General features: G+C 40.8%; 1 protein-coding gene across 2 annotated transcripts in view; it reads right to left on the bottom strand.

Moving 5' to 3' along the window:
* ADGB (androglobin) overlaps positions 1-14711 on the bottom strand; it is a 190178-nt gene that overhangs the window by 83094 nt on the left and 92373 nt on the right. For both annotated transcript variants that reach the window (XM_086316626.1, XM_086316625.1), the window contains 5 exons: positions 12709-12838; positions 8207-8240; positions 6433-6616; positions 5350-5413; positions 916-1018 (listed from right to left, as the gene is read on the bottom strand). In XM_086316626.1, the coding sequence (XP_086172752.1) occupies positions 916-1018; positions 5350-5413; positions 6433-6616; positions 8207-8240; positions 12709-12838 (515 nt within the window). The remainder of the gene's footprint in view (positions 1-915; positions 1019-5349; positions 5414-6432; positions 6617-8206; positions 8241-12708; positions 12839-14711) is intronic.

Below are 14711 nucleotides of genomic sequence, written 5' to 3'. Positions count from 1 at the left end.
GTGGGAATTGGAGATTTGAAGATGGAGAGAGATCTGCAGGTTTGCAATAATCATCCATAAGAAGGAAAGTGTGGAGAATGAATGAACTTGGGGAATGCTGACAGTGCTTAGGCCATTTGTTTGTTTGTTCTTTTTGAGGTTTGTGGTCGTCAATTTAAAATGGGGCTAGGTAGTAGGAATTGTTTTCTTCAGTTACACTCGGCTGCTCTGATGCAACCTCAGGTCAGGAACAGAGATATTTTCAACCAGTATTAGGGTTTTGTCAGGAACATAACTTGAGAGGGTAAGAAAGTACTTGTGTTGAGGGCACCTGTGAAGAAACGTCAATAAATACAATGATGGGCCATGGAAACTGTGTTGGGACTCAAAGAAATAAGGATCTAATGAGGGTGGACACAGAAAAAGTTGTAAGGTTGATGAATGGTGGTCCCCATTCAGTCCAAGAATTGTAGGGGTAGAATTCTAGAGACAGTGAGCTGGAGCTTCAGGTGTGGTGGTCAGAGAGCTTAAGATTGATTGAGATAATACAGTTATTGGTACATAAAATCTAAATAAAACCATGATAGTAGGCGCCCAGGGTGGGATGGAGATAAAGGCCTTTGGAAGAGTCAAATCAAAGAAAGAGCTTGTGATTTTAAATAGATTTTGAAAGAATCAAGAATGATGCCATGTATAAGGGGAAAGAGAAATAGAGGGACTAGGTGTGCTAAAGAGGTGATCATATGACCAGAACAAAGAGAGAGATGGGTGGCAAGAGTGAGCTTACTCCTTGATGTCAGAGGAGCAGGAAGATCTTAGGAGGTCTAGAGAGGAAATAAGTTCCTTCATTCGGTGTCTAAAACTTGCAGTATACATTTCCCCTGAATAGAAAGTGAGCTGGGCTTTCAGACTGTAATTTTCTCATGGCCCTCTTACCTCCAGATTCTCCCCAGCGTACCAATGCAGAAAGGCAGATCAGCAGTTCAATGGGCTTTAAACTGTCGACGAATAGGTGATAGGACACACGTTCATCTGAAAACTGCAAGAAATAGACTAATTGTTGCATTTCATATCAGCCTGTTAGTGGTAGTATTTCCCAATTCTAATACCTGACCTTCATAGAGCATTTAGTGTGTTCTAGACATCACAACAAGTACTTTTCACTTTCATGCATTGGAGAAGGAAATGGCAACCCACTCCAGTGTTCTTGCCTGGAGAATCTCAGAGATGGAGGAGCCTGGTGAGCTGCCGTCTATGGGGTCGCACAGAGTCGGACACGACTGAAGCGACTTAGCAGCAGCAGCAGCTGCATATACCACAACAAGTACTTTACAGATTTAATGAAAGAAAGAAAATCACACTGGTGCATGCTGGCAGCAGTCCATGGAAACCGTGTCTGCAGAGACTGAGACTGGCCACCATATCAGAGAGAGCCAAAGTTCTCCTCTGTGAGTAAACAAAGGGGGTATGTTTGTTCCAGAAATGACAATAGAGGAAGAAATTGAGCCCACAGCTGAGCAGTGCTCAGAAAATAGGTCCCTGATAAGTAAACAGGGAGAGAATAGAAATGTATTAAGGTAAGCTACTTGGGCTTCCCTGTTGGCTCAGATGGTAAAGAATCTGCCTGCAATGAGGGAGACCTGGGTTCAATCCAATAGTTGGGAAGATCCCCCGAAGAAGGCCATGGCAACCCACTCCAGTATTCTTGCCTAGAGAATCCTATGGATAGAGGAGCCTGGCTACAATCCTTGGGGGTCACAAGTAGTTACACACAACTGAGTGACTAAGCACATGCTACTTGGTGTTTTTGCTATTACTCCTTCATTCTACAAGGTCTTCAGAACTATACCTATTGCATGCTGATGAACCAAACTGGGGGCTTCCCTTGTGGCTCAGCTGATAAAGAATCTGCCTGCAATGTGGAAGATGTGGGTTTGTTCTGGGTTGGGAAGATCCCCTGGAGAAGGGAAAGGATACCCACTTCAGAACCAAACTGGATTTGTGCTTGGGGCATGCAAGAAAGTACTGAGCACAACTGGAGTATCTCTTAGTGGACAGGAGCATAAGGATTACATGAATATGATTTCAATCCATCTTAGGTGGGTGCTATTAATATCTATAATTATGGATGAAGAAACTGAAATACAGAGAGGGTAAGTAATTCGTCAAAGGTCACAGAGCTTGCAAGTAGCACAGCTGAGATTCAAAAGTAAGTCTGTCTATCTACTAATACCTAACTCCAATGTTGGTCTTTCAATTATTGTGCTATTACTGCACTTCAATGTCCCAGTGCTTCAACATAATTTTGACTGATGGTGTATGTTAAATGTGTTAATTTAATTGTCATTATACTTTAAAGGCTTTCTATATTATTTTACAATATTTAAATAACAAGTTGAAATGCAAAAAAAAAAAACACAACAAGTTATATTGTGAAAAAGAAATCCTTAGTAATCAAGGATAATAAGATTTCTAGAAATGTTTGATGCAATGTAACTATTTAAAATGATTGCATCACTCAAAGTTTTCCAATAGTTAGCATTTGACACTTTATTTTAGTTTTCTTTTGTTTTCTTTGGTCTGCAACATGTTGGTAATAGAAGCAGTTGTTTCAAATACTCCCTGTCTAAAACTGTGAAGGACCTTGGATTTGCCAGTGTAGCCTGTGTGAGCAAGGAGGAGGCTCTACCTATAACTCATTTGCCATCATTTTAAATTGTCTGAGAATTTGAAGATGAGGTGGCCCTAGAGGCCATATGAAGGGAATCTGCCCTGGTGCAGGCATGAGACATCTTTGCAAACCCGCTGCCAATTCCCATGACATCACCCATGGGGACAGCTAAGGGATGTGCACAGGACAAGCCTCAGACTCCGTGTTCCCAGTTCAGCAGGCAGTGCCTGTGGCCACTAAAATCAGGACTAAAGTGAAAGCGTTAGTTGCTCAGTCGTGTCTGACTCTTTGAAACCTCATGAACTGTAGCCTACCAGGCTCCTCTGTGTGTGGGGTTCTCCAGGCAAGAATACTGGAGTGGATTGCCATGCCCTTCTCCAGAGGATCTTTCCTACTCAGGTATCGAACCCGGGTCTCCTGCTTTGCAGGCAGATTCTTTACCATCTGAGCCACCAGGGAAGCCCCTAAATCAGGACTGCCTAGCCTCAGACCACGGGCAGGCCAAACTAAAGGCTGTTAATTTGGGGTACTAACAACATCCTCTAACAACATCCATCATTTTCTCAGACCATTGATGTTAAAAAAAAATTCAGGGGGATGAAGGGACTCATAATGGATGCTGTCATTTTATTTTGCCAAGCTGGAACTTTAAAAGGGAAATAAAATTCTGTATTTACCATCACTTCATAAAAATGTCCAAACACACACACACACACACACACACACATATATATATTAGGGTGGCAATGTATAACAAAAACTCATGTGCCAAATGCTCTTGGTAATAATAATGACAGCCAGCATTTATTTTCACTTACTAAGTATTAGGCATTCTTCTAAGTGTTTTACACAAATTCTCTCATTCCTTTCTCAACTCTGATGTAGGTTCTCACTGTCATTGTATAAAAAAGTAAACTGAGGCAAAGAGTCCTATCCCAAGTGAAATCTGCATTCAAAACCAGGCAGTCTGGCTCCAGAGCCATGGATCTGCTTCCTCCAAAGGTGCACTAGTGAGAAAGGCACAGGCTTCACTGAGGACAAATCTGGTTTTTGTGCCTGATGTTTGTGCCTCTTACTAGTTTGGTGGTCTTGGGCATTTTACCCCCAAACTTGGTCTGCCTCAGTTTCCTAACCTGAAAATCGATAATAATAATAGTCTTTTCATTGGGTTTGCCTTGAAGAGTTGATGCAAAAAAGAACCTAGTTCAAGGCTGGGAACAGAGGGAGCACCTATAAATGACTATCGTTTAATTGTTGCTAGTAATTTGAATATGATGACATTCCTTAATTAACTGTAAATGGTAAATAAATATCATACCACACACTGGGTTCTGCAAGTCTCAACAGTTTGGGTTTTGTTGGTTTGCCTTTGCTTTGTTTGCTTTTTTATCTTCATAAAGTCAAAGCATTCCTCTGGGTATTTTTTGTAGACAGACTACCGAGCCAGGTCAGTCATTCTGCCAGCCCCAGTCACTAGTACCGAGCTGGTTCGTACTTTCAGAGCTGGCAACCAGCTACAAAGTACCTCTTGAGGGATGCTCAAAAAGGTTTTCTCTGTCTGCATTTTCATCTAGTACAAGTGCAAAGGGAGAAGTCATCCCCAAGCCTCCTTACTTCCTCCAACTCTGCATTAGCTCAGCGAGATGTGGAGTTATCACTGGGGGCTGCATGGCCCCATACAAGCAACAAGCATGTTTCAGTGTAATTTAGTTTCCCAGGATACATTTCATCATCTTCTCCAAAATTCTACCCAATGTGAGACTTGTTCATTAATTCATTCAACAATTTTTTTTAAAAAAACCAAGTTTCTACTTCATGCCAGGGCCTGTATCGCAACAGTCAAGAAAAGGACAGAGTTCTCCTTAAGATGTTGACATGAAGTGGATAGGTAGGTGGAGGAACACAGAGGAATGACCATACAGTCAGGATGGAGGGAGGAAAGTGTTTGAGTGTGGACAATCACACAGAATGCATGGAGTGAGCATACTTGACTCAGACTCTATGGCCAGGGAAGGAGGTCTCACGGCATCCGTGCTGTTCTGAGGGACTTGTAGACATTGGCCAGAGGAAGGGGAATGAAATTCAAGCAGTGGGAAGGACTAACGTGAATTAATTTCAAGCAGAGGGAAGAATGTGGGCTGATATAGCAAAAATGATAGTGAAAATGTGCTTATGTTTTAGGAATTGTGTGCAAGTTAGTGAACATTAATTAGCAGAAGACATATGAGATGTGGGTTTGATCCCTGGGTTGTGAAGATCCCTTGGAGGAGGGTTGGCAATCCATTCCAGTATTCTTTTGGAGAATGCCTTAGAGAGAGGAGCCTGTTGGGCTACAGTCCATAGCGTTGCAAAGAGTTGGAGGCAACTGAAACGACCTAGCATGCAAGCATGAATAGTGAATTTTTTGTACTTTTCCTCCCCTTATTTATAAGTCAAAATTTCCTTAGTGTGAATTTATAAAATAATGCATCTCAGGGTTGAACTGCTGCAACATAATCAGATGGATCACACTTGGAAATACCAGGTAGCAGAATTTTGCGTATTGTCTGGGTGAGCGATTGGTAGAAGACCCTAACAATTTTTAAAATACAATTATGTTAGAAGTTTAGAAATGCTTGATAAATTTGAAAGTGTTTTTCACTAGCATGATTCCATCAAAAATTTAAGAAGTGAAAGAGAAGATATCATAATGTATTTACCTTGAATTCTGATTTTTGAAAGTTAAGGCAATATGAACTTGGTTTGTGGAAAATATATATAGTCCTGAAAAACATTTATAACAGATTATTGTCATTATATGCAACAGACTAGTACTACATATTAAGTTTCTCAGACATGAATAATTATAGGCAAAACAGATAAAGATAGATGAAAGCTACAAGATATAATAACGACTCAGAGAGGGAAAACATGGTTGCCAGGGCTGGGGGTGGGCAAAACAAGAAGAGATTGGTAAAAAGACTACAAACTTTCTGTTACAAGATGAATAAGGTTTGAAGGTCTAACATGAAACATGGTGAGTATTGTTGATAAGACTACATTGTATAATTAAAATGTGCTCAAAGAACAGAACTTAAATGTTCTCACACAAAATAAAAAGGTAAACATATGAGGTGATAGATGTGTTAATTAAATGGATGGGGGGATCTTTCACAATATGTATGTGTTTTAATTCATCACCATGTACACATTTGTGTGTGTGTGTGTATAATTGCTTTACAAAGTGGTGTTAGTTTCTGCTATTACAATGAAGTGAAACAGCTATACATGTACATATATCCCCTCCCTCTGGAGCCTCCCTCCCACTCCACCCCTCTAGGTCACCACAGAGAACTCAGCTAAGCTCCCTATACTATATAGCAGGTTCCCAAATCTATTTCACATATGGTAGTGTATATACGTCAGTCTTAATCTCCCAACTCATCCACCCTCCATGCATACTAAGTATTTATAATTTTATCTATCAATTGTACATAAATAAAGCTGGGAAAAAATAATAACTGTATTGAATTAGTTGCCTGACAGGGACACAAATGATTTCTCTCAGTGAATAAACTTAAACAAAAAATAAGTCTTTGAGAAGAGGCTGAAATTGGCCTGAGACTGGTTTGGCTACTCATGCTTCATGTGGACAATCAACTCATCCATATTTCCTTCTAATATTTTTGTTTACTATTAGATCAACACCAGACTAACACTGGCTTAACTCTTTTAAATGAAAGCTAAAAATCAAAGGCTTATATATCCATTATATTACACACACGCATAAAATTTATACTTACTGAAAGCATACACAGAAGTCTTCAAAATCCAACCATATTTCTTTAGAAACACCGTTATTTATTGTTGTGAGTTCCTCCTGTGATTTTTCCTGTGTTGCTGTTGTCTGGCTGACCAAATCTTTTTCCAAACTGATTCCCTCAGCTGGATGGACTGTGTCATTGACTCCATAGTCTGCTAGTTCATCTGTGCAGAGCAGAAGACAACAGTATCGAACACATCTAGGGTGTTAAATACTAAGTTATTAAGGTATGGAAAACAGTAGAGGGGAGCTCACATACTGAAGTCTGTTTTTGAGAAAATATTTCCTGAGATAGTCATTTCCACGAAGACCTCAGATTTGTAGAGGTCCATGCAGAGGCTGCAGTCCATGGGGTCGCTAAGAGTCAGACACAACTGAGTGACTTCACTTTCACTTTTCACTTTCATGCATTGGAGAAGGAAATGGCAACCCACTCCAGTGTTCTTGCCTGGAGAATCCCAGGGACAGCAGAGCCTGGTGGGCTGCCATCTATGGGGTCGCACTGAGTCGGACACGACTGAAGTGACTTAGCATAGCATAGCATGCAGAGACCCATTTTCATACGCTCAGAAGAATTTAACCCTACCTTGTATGCAGAGTGTCCAGAAAATCTGAAAACACTTTTGTAAATTTGTGCACACATTCTTTAGAGATTGTAAAGTTATAACCGAATTTAGCTGCTTTATGCTTTATGTATGATCAAACCAGTCACTCCTAAAGGAAGTCAACCCTGAATATTCACTGGAAGGACTGATGCTGAAGCTGAAGCTCCAAAACACTGGCCACCTGATGTGAAGAGATGACTCACCAGAAAAGACCCTGATGCTGGGAAAGATTGAGGGCAATTGAGGGGACAACAGAGAATGAGATGGTTGGGTGGCATCACTGAGTGAATGGACATGAGTTTGAGCAAACTCAGGGAGATAACAAAGGATAGGGAAGCCTGGCATGCTACAATTCACGGGGGCACAAAGAGTCAGACCCGACTTAGCAACTGAACAATGCATGTAAAATCTGCTATAAACTGACATTAAGAGATGGGATGGCCCAGACAATAGAAGAAGAAACAAAAACTTGAAAGATCTACGGTGACTGACGTCTTTCTATAAGACAACTGATCTCCACAGTCAGTGATTTTGCAATCTTATTTTATGTTTATCAAGGCCATAAATTTCCCGTATACTTTCTGGAACCACAATGTTATATATACACGTGCCACACTACACTGTTTTTGGATTTGAGCCTTGGGTTGGGAAGATCTCCTGGAGAAGGGAATGGCAACCCACTCCAGTAATCTTGCCTGTAGAGTCCCATGGACAGAGGAGCCTGGTGGCACTCCGTGGGGTCACACAGAGTCAGGCAAGACCAAGCATACAAGTCCATTCCAAGGGGTCACAGAGTCAGACATGATTGAGCAACTAACACTTTTACACCCACAAGTCATTAGGAACTGAGGAATTTGCAGTGGTTTTAGTGCTTTGATCCTAATGTGCATGCATTAAAACACATGAGCATGACTCATGGGGCTTTAATCAGATTGTCTTTCATTTTGACTTTAAGCTTGAATTTAACAAGTGTGATTATCTGATTTTTCTAGCTGGGAGCAGATTAGACTCTACACATCAGAGGAGACCCTGGGGTGAGGGGAGGGGTGCTGAGAACAGGAGAAGGGAGAGCAAGAAGCTGTCAGAAAGCAGAGATCCCTTTGTATTTTGATATCTGAGAAAAAAGTCATGAGAAGATTATTGATTTACCTTTTCCGAGTACAGGTTGTGAAGCAACATTTCCCTGTGAATTGAAAGGAACACATTGAGAAATCATTTATAAATTCAACAAAACATGACTGCTCTCTAAAGCACCACGGTTTTTAAAAGGGTTCATACAGTCTTCTAAACACTGGACAAATCGAAATTTCTCTAAACCCTTACTAAAAAACATACAGCAAAATGGAATTTGTTTTCAACCTTAAAATCCAAAAGATGTGAATTTGACTGAGAGTTTACATTTGTGACATTAAAATACTGCTTATATGAGCTTATTACATGTTTGAATCTTATAAGAAAATTTACATTAAAACAATAATATCCCTGAGTAGATATGTTAGATGGTATGAGGCACCAATAATTTATAATTTATACACCAATAATTTATACTGATTGACTAAAATGAGATTATGATTAATGGTTAGTATACAGAAACTAGTGGGGCTTCCCTTGTAGCTCAGTCGATAAAGAATCTGCCTGCAATGCGGGAGACCTGGGTTTGATTCCTGGGCCGAGAAGATCCCCTGGAGAAGGAGATGGCAACCCACTCCAGTGTTCTTGCCTGGAGAATCCCATGGACAGAGAAGCCTGGTGGGCTACAGTCTATGGGGTCGTAAGAGTTGGACACGACTGAGTGAATAAGCACACATATAGAAACTAGAAAGGATTATTTCAAATTATAAAAAATGGTTTCTCAAACTTTTAACAGGGAAAATACACTGAATGCACATGTGCTGCTGCTAAGTCACTTCAGTCGTGTCTGACTCTGTGCGACCCGACAAACGGCAGCCCACCAGGCTCCCCTGTCCCTGGGATTCTCCAGGCAAGAACACTGGGAGTGGGCTGCCATTTCCTTCTCCAATGCATCAAAGTGAAAAGTGAAAGTGAAGTCGCTCAGTCGTATCCGACTCTTTGAGACTCCATGGACTGCACCCTACCAGGCTCCTCCGTCCATGGGATTTTCCAGGCAAGAGTAGTGGAGTGGGGTGCCTTTGCCTTTTTTCTCTGTAAATATATACAAATGCTGCTGCTGCTGCTAAGTCGCGTCAGTCATGTCCAACTCTGTGCGACCCCATAGAGCAGCAGCCTGCCAGGCAAGAACACTGGAGTGGGTTGCCATTGCCTTCTCTGAATGCACATGTAGTACTCTGCTATTTCTAAAACACAATGAAAATAATTTAAAAGATAAAATTGTATAAATTTATACAGACTAGTGATGCCAACAAAGGTCCATTTAGTCAAGGCTATGGTTTTTCCTGTGGTCATGTATGGATGTGAGAGTTGGACTGTGAAGAAAGCTGAGCACAGAAGAATTGATGCTTTTGAACTGTGGTGTTGGAGAAGACTCTTGAGAGTCCCTTGGACTGCAAGGAGATCCAAGCAGTTCATTCTAAAGGAGATCGGTCTGGGGTGTTCTTTGGAAGAAATGATGCTAAAGCTGAAACTCCAGTACTTTGGCCACCTCATGTGAAGAGTTGACTCATTGGAAAAGACTCTGATGCTGGGAGGAATTGGGGGCAGGAGGAGAAGGGTATGACAGAGGATGAGATGGCTGGATGGCATCACCGACTTGACGGAGGTGAGTTTGGGTGAACTCTGGGAGTTCGTGATGGACAGGGAGGCCTGACATGCTGTAATTCGTGGCGTCACCAAGAGTTGGACACGACTGAGTGACTGAACTGAACTGAACTGAGTGATGGGTGATGCTAACAATATTTTGGATGATGTAAAGTGGGTGGAGAAGACAACAGAGTAGAGATAATTGAATGTGAAGTGTTAGTGAGAAGCAAGCCCATCCAAGCCATAGAAGCCCAGAAACAATTAGCAGGCATCTGAGAAGGAGAATACTCCTGTACTTTGGCCACCTGATGGGAAGACCTGACTCATTCGAAAAGACCCTGATTCTGGGAAAGATCGAGGGCGGGAGGAGAAGGGGACGACAGAGGATGAGATGGTTGGATGGCATCACCGACTTGAAGGACATGAGTTTGAGTAAACTCCAGGAGTTGGTGATGGACAGGGAAGCCTGGTGTGCTGCAGTCCATGGGGTTACAAGGAGTTGGACACATCTGAGTGACTAAACTGAACTGAAAAGGAGGAAATGAGATACAGGCTGAAAATGTAGGGGTGGGTTGAATGTCTGTATAAGGAACAGACAAGTCCCCACTTCTCCCTAATCCCTTCTAATTTAGCATCTATCCTTCTTCAGCCTAAATAGGACACTGGAGCTTGATTCAAGTGGAGAAATTAAATGAAAAATCTCCAGATCTGGGTTCACATCACAGACAGTATGGGAAGCAAGAAAGGCTACTACAAAGAGAGGAGAGGAATTAAGTGAACATCCACATGATGAACTTTGAGACTCTCAGGAACTCTGTTGCTTGGCTTTAATAGCTCTGGTGGATAAGAGTATGACAATCCTTACCACCACATTCCACCCCAGCAGGGAGATTAGAGAACCCTTAACCTATGAAACTGAACAGAGCTGGAGGAAAACCTCAGGGAATCTCATATTTGGAGCCAGTCCCACCCCCAAATGAAGCTCATTTATCCCCAATTATCTCAAATTAAAGCTACCAGCTGACACGCTCTATCCATGCCCTAAAGCTTCTTCTAATCACCAGCCCTTTAATGTCATAAACTCCTTATATGTGTATAACAAAGTACTACCAGGCAATTGAGGAAAGAGCCCCGTATAAAAGAAAGAAACTAATGGATGTGGGTAGAGAGATTCATAGGAACCAGAAATAATAATATAGGGAGATGTTTTAAAAATTAGTATTATCAGAAAGTTAAGATAGTCATTTATCAAATAGTAAACTTCTATAAAAATACATCAAGAATAAGGTAGAGCTCTTAGAATCTAAAAACAGGAAAGTGAAATAAATTCAACAGAAAGTTTGAATGTAAAGTTGATTAAAAAAAAGTGAAAAACTGAAAAACCTTTTCAAAGAAAACATAGGTGAAGAGCTTCGTTGGATTTGACACTGGTTTCTTAGATTTGACAACAAAAACACAGAAAACAAAAGTAAAAAGAAATTGGACTATGTAGAAAATCTTCTGTCATTCAAAAAGAGATAATCAACAGTGAAAATGCAGCCTGTGGAATGAGAGAAATTATTTGCAAATCGTATGTGTAATAAAAGGTTAACATCAAGAATATACAAAGAACTTCTTGCTATCATAATCTTCACTTTCCATGCATCTTTTCTCAGGGAGTATTAGAAGATGCGTGCCATTGAAATTAGAGTATAAAGTAGGAGGACAGATTAGTTTCCAAAAATTAGAAAATCCATCAGAGGAGAGAAGAGAAAGTCCCACGATGACAATTGCAGGTTTCTATCAGTTTGAATAAGAGCAAGAGAGCAAAGGATCCCAGGGGTGATGTCTCCAGGAAAAGAGTCGGCATTGATAGAGTTATCTCACGTGTTCATGTGGTAAAGGTGTTCAGAGGCTGTTTGTTTAATGGCATTTCTTTAAAAAAAAAAAATTGTTTGGGACAGCTTCCTAATGTGTCATAGAAAAAATAAGCAAGCGAAAAAAAAATGAAGCAATTAGTTGTACATAAAGTTGTATAAGAAAAAATATCTAATCCTTCCACAGCTAGAATATTTTTAAAGAATGAATATTTTTATCCCTTATCATCTTTCTTCCATTACAGCTGGAAGTAATGATGAAGGTGGAAAAAGAAACAGGTGAATAATTAATTCCTGCCTTGTGGTAAATCTTAATTCTTAGGGAACATCTGAAAACAGTCCTATTTTCCCTATCATTTGTATCTATTTTAAGAGGCAAAGGTAAGGCAGTTTTGCTGTTTAAAAAACATGAACCATATAAGGCTGAGCTAGTCTGTGATAACAAACCAGTCCTGAAATCTCAATGGCTTTAACACATAGGGTTAATGTCTCTCTCAGATTCAGTTCATTTTGGGGGACCCCATTTAAAAGGTTCCTTTCCCAGCTCAGACATACCAATATGAACCCTTGTATTTTGTAGCCCTACCCCTGGGACAGGAGAAGGCAATGGCACCCCACTCCAGCACTCTTGCCTGACAAATCCCATGGACGGAGGAGCCTGGTAGGCTGCAGTCCATGGGGTCGCTAAGAGTCAGACATGACTGAGCGACTTCACTTTCACATTTCACTTTCATGCATTGGAGAAGCAAATGGCAACCCACTCCAGTGTTCTTGCCTGGAGAATCCCAGGGACGGGGGAGCCTGGTGGGCTGCCGTCTATGGGGTCGCACAGAGTCAGACACGACTGAAGCGACTTAGCAGCAGCAGCAGCCCCTGGGACACATGGTTTCCTGATTATTGTGGGAGGAGCAGAGGGATACCTGTGTGGGTACTGTGAAATGGGTACATAAGAAGCTTGATTTCAGTATTATTTATTGCACTCAAATGCGTTTATGTACAATGTATTTCACAGATTAAGGGGGAAAAAAAAACTTTCATAGTTAAGAACTGGGCTACTAATAAGAGTAGCATAGTTACCTGAGACATAGCTTTTGTCAACTGGTTTAAGTCTATCTGGCTAAAGGTTGCAGTTTCATCATTTTCAGTAAGAGAAGATAAACCAGATCCTGGAACCAGCCCTTTCTTAATAAAAGATCGTACAAAATGACTATTCGGGAAAAAAAAATAAGAACAATTTCTGTTAATCTCTTGTTTAAAGCTACTAATAAATAACTGTATTTTTAATTGAGATATAAGTGACATACAACATTATTGTTAGTTTCAGGTATACAACATAACAATCAATATTTGTACACATGGCAAAACGGTAATCATAACTCTAAGGAATGTACATCACCACACATTAGTTACAATTTTTTCCCCTTGTGATAAGAACTTTTAAGGCCTAATCTCTTGATAATTTTCAAATATATAACAGTGTTATTAACTATGGCTTCCCTGGTGACTCAGCAGTAGAGTCCACCTGGGTCGATGCAGGAGACACGGGTTCAATCCCTAGGTTGGGAAGATCCCCTGGAGGAGGAAATGACAGCCCTCTCCAATATTCTTGCCTGAGAAATCCCATGGACAGTGGAGCCTGGCAGGCCACAGTCCAAGGGGTTGTAAGAGTCAGACATGACTTAGGGACTGAAGCACCATCATTATTAATTATAGTTACCAGACTACACATTGCATTCCCAGGACTTATTTATTTTATAACTGGAAGTTTGTATCTTTTGATTTCCTTCACCCATTTCATGCACCCTGACCCCCTGCCTCCGGCAGCCACCAGTCTGTTCTCCTGTATCTACGAGTTTGTTTATTTGCTTAGATACCACAAAGAAGTGAGAATATATGGTATTTGTCTTCCTCGTCTGCCTAATTTCACTTGACACGATGTCCTAAAGATCCATCTATATTGTCACAAGTAGCAAGATTTCCTTCTTTTTATAGTGATTGAATAATATCCCTTTGTATTAATGTTTTGTCAACAATAGAAAGTCCTGACTTTGTTCATTTTATCAATCTCCTTCTTCCACAACCACTAGTATTTTGTGTGTGTGTGTGTTAAAAACATTTAATTGCTTTCTATATTACTGAAGCCCTAGTCTCTGTCAGTTACTGCAGTGCTGTAAAACTTTTCTGGAACACGGTTTATTTTACAGCTATGGTGGTCATCTTTGTTGATGATCAGAACACACAGGAATCTTACATTTGGAATTGATTTAATTAAGTATCAGAGCAATGTATCAGTGAAATAGGAGCCAACATTTTAATTATGGGTGTGTGATATTTATAGTAGCTACCCAACTATCTTTCAGGTTATTACTGACATGACCCCCAAATCAACACTGCCAAAGCTAGAAGTTTATGGGTACAATATGATAGCATCACTGATTCAGTGAACATGAACTTGGGCAAACTCTGGGAGATGGTGAGGGACAGGGAGGCCGGGTGTGCTGCACTCCATAAGGTTGCAGAGTTGCACACGACTTAGCAACTGGACAATAACAACAGAAATATATTTGTTATAGTACAAATATTTTAGGTATGTGTGTTTCAAAGATAAAATTAATTTTCATGTATATAGAACTTCCTTTACTTTTGGATTTTTCCTTGCTGCTGCTAAGTCACTTCAGTCGTGTATGACTCTGTGCGACCCTATAGATGGCAGCCTACCAGGCTCCTCTGTCCCTGGGATTCTCCAGGCAAGAACACTGGAGTGGGTCGCCATTGCCTTCTGTTTGGTAAAACTTGCTTTACCTCAAGTTTTAGCTTTGTCTCAGATTTACCTGAAACTGCCACTAGAGGGTAGCACAAACACTTGTGAAGCTCTGATTCTTGCAAACAAGGCCAGGAGCCAGGAGCAGGCAAACCAGGCATATGGTTGCTACAACGACAATGTTTCAAGGAAAAGGGATTGTGTAGCAGTCACACTCCAGGGCTCAAAAACAAACCAACCTACCAGCTTTTTTTTTCTGCTGACCTGAGAACTCTGACTATCGAGCAGTCAGGTAGGATGAAATGCCATTCACACATAT

Source organism: Bos grunniens, chromosome 9 (genome assembly GCF_055505025.1).
Source record: "Bos grunniens cultivar Pamir isolate PY7600 chromosome 9, Bosgru_T2T1.0, whole genome shotgun sequence".
Taxonomy (NCBI): domain Eukaryota; kingdom Metazoa; phylum Chordata; class Mammalia; order Artiodactyla; family Bovidae; genus Bos; species Bos grunniens.
Note: the sequence above shows the minus strand (reverse complement) of the source record. Positions and strands in the feature narration are given on the sequence as shown.